The 1465-nt window shown below is 58.1% G+C and overlaps 1 protein-coding gene across 1 annotated transcript in view; it reads right to left on the reverse strand.

The window, feature by feature from the left end:
- Positions 1-171: 171 nt before the first annotated feature.
- GPC2 (glypican 2) overlaps positions 172-1465 on the reverse strand; it is a 6234-nt gene continuing 4940 nt past the window's right edge. The window contains exons 8-9 of the mRNA XM_008590388.1: positions 1225-1400; positions 172-440 (exon numbers count right to left, since the gene is read on the reverse strand). Coding sequence (XP_008588610.1) covers positions 172-440; positions 1225-1400 — 445 coding nt within the window. The remainder of the gene's footprint in view (positions 441-1224; positions 1401-1465) is intronic.

Raw genomic sequence — 1465 nt, forward strand, 5'->3', positions numbered from 1 at the left:
CACCCCCATCCCACCCCCATCCCACCAGTGAGAATCTCCTGGATTTGGGGCCTCAGCAATTCACCTCTCCAACCTCTCTGCAGCCCCCTTCGACTCCTCCCTGGACCCAGATGAGGGGGAAGGAGGGGAAAGGGCAATGAACCCTTTTGATGCTAGGGCACCCCTCCCTTGTTATCGAGGTCCAAGCAGGGCCAGCACTGAGAGCGGGAGAATGAGGATGGGTTGGGTGTGAAAACCAATAGACACCCCCCGACTCCTGCTCCTGCCCTGGCTGTAGCGGGCACCGCCACCTCCTGCTCTGACCCCAGAACTGTCCCTTCGAGGTGGGCGAGGAAGCCGAGGAGACCGAGGAGGCTGGGCTGGGGGTGGCACAGCTGCTGCCCCAGCCATCCAGTCATCTGCATAATGCTGTCCCCCTCCAGAGCCGCTGGCATCCTCTTCTGCAAAGAGTGAAAGGGACAGAGACAGAGGTGAGAGAGAGAGGTAGGGGGGAGACAGAGGGAGAGAGATAGACACAAACAGGGAAGAAGACAAATCGAGATTAAAAACATAGAAAGGAGAGGAGAGAAGCACAGGTAGATGGATGGGGTTGGGAGGAGGGAGAGAAACAGTGAGTGACAGGAAGGCAGAGAGAGAGAGAGAGAGAATACACAGCAGACACGGTGATGAGAGATGGCAAATACACAGCAAGAGACAATAAGAGAGAGTCAGAAAACAAAGAGAGACAGACAGATGGGGAGAGAGGACAAACAGGAAAAGACAGAGAAAACAGAAGACCACAGAAGCAGAGAGCAGAAGGGAAGCAGCAGGGAGGGAGGGGAGACAAAGAGAGACAGAGACAGAAGGAGAGAGAAAAAAAATGAATGTGCCATGCTTCTCTGTCTGGCAAACTCCACCTTGGGGAGCCAGCCCAATGTCATCCCCACCCCGGCTTGCCCTCAGGTTGCCCCCATTCTCCCACAACCCTCTGCCCATTATAAGAAGCTCCCCACTGTTCTGTAAAAATATTTTCGTGTCGCCTCCCACTGGACGGCGAGATCATGGATAGAGACACATTCACCTTAGAGGTAAGCCCTCAGTAAATGTTCGTTAAATGAATAAGTGAATGAAAGAACGCTAGGAGGAGCAGAGAGGCACGGTGGGCAGGAACCGCGAGGCGAGGGGACAGACTCCAGAGGCAGTGAGTGGGCGGAGGTCGGGGCCGGTGGGGCGCCAGCGTCTCACCCGCTTCCTGATTCTCCAGGTCGCTTCCGAACGCCGCCGCCCTCATCCTGGCCGTGGCCGCCCGGAGATGCAGCAGTCGCCGCCGTGTCTCGAAGTCGGCTTCCGACTCTTCCGTCTCCAGATCGGGGTTCTGTTGCATCTCGGTCAAGGTGCCCCCGAGCGCGGGTGCCAAGTACCTGCGAGCACAGCAGCCCCGACGGCTCCCGCCCAGCCCGCTCGGCCCCGGACCCGGCCCCGCCCG

The sequence above is a fragment of the Galeopterus variegatus genome, unplaced genomic scaffold, assembly GCF_000696425.1.
Source record: "Galeopterus variegatus unplaced genomic scaffold, G_variegatus-3.0.2 Scaffold6060, whole genome shotgun sequence".
Classification (NCBI taxonomy): Eukaryota; Metazoa; Chordata; class Mammalia; order Dermoptera; family Cynocephalidae; genus Galeopterus; species Galeopterus variegatus.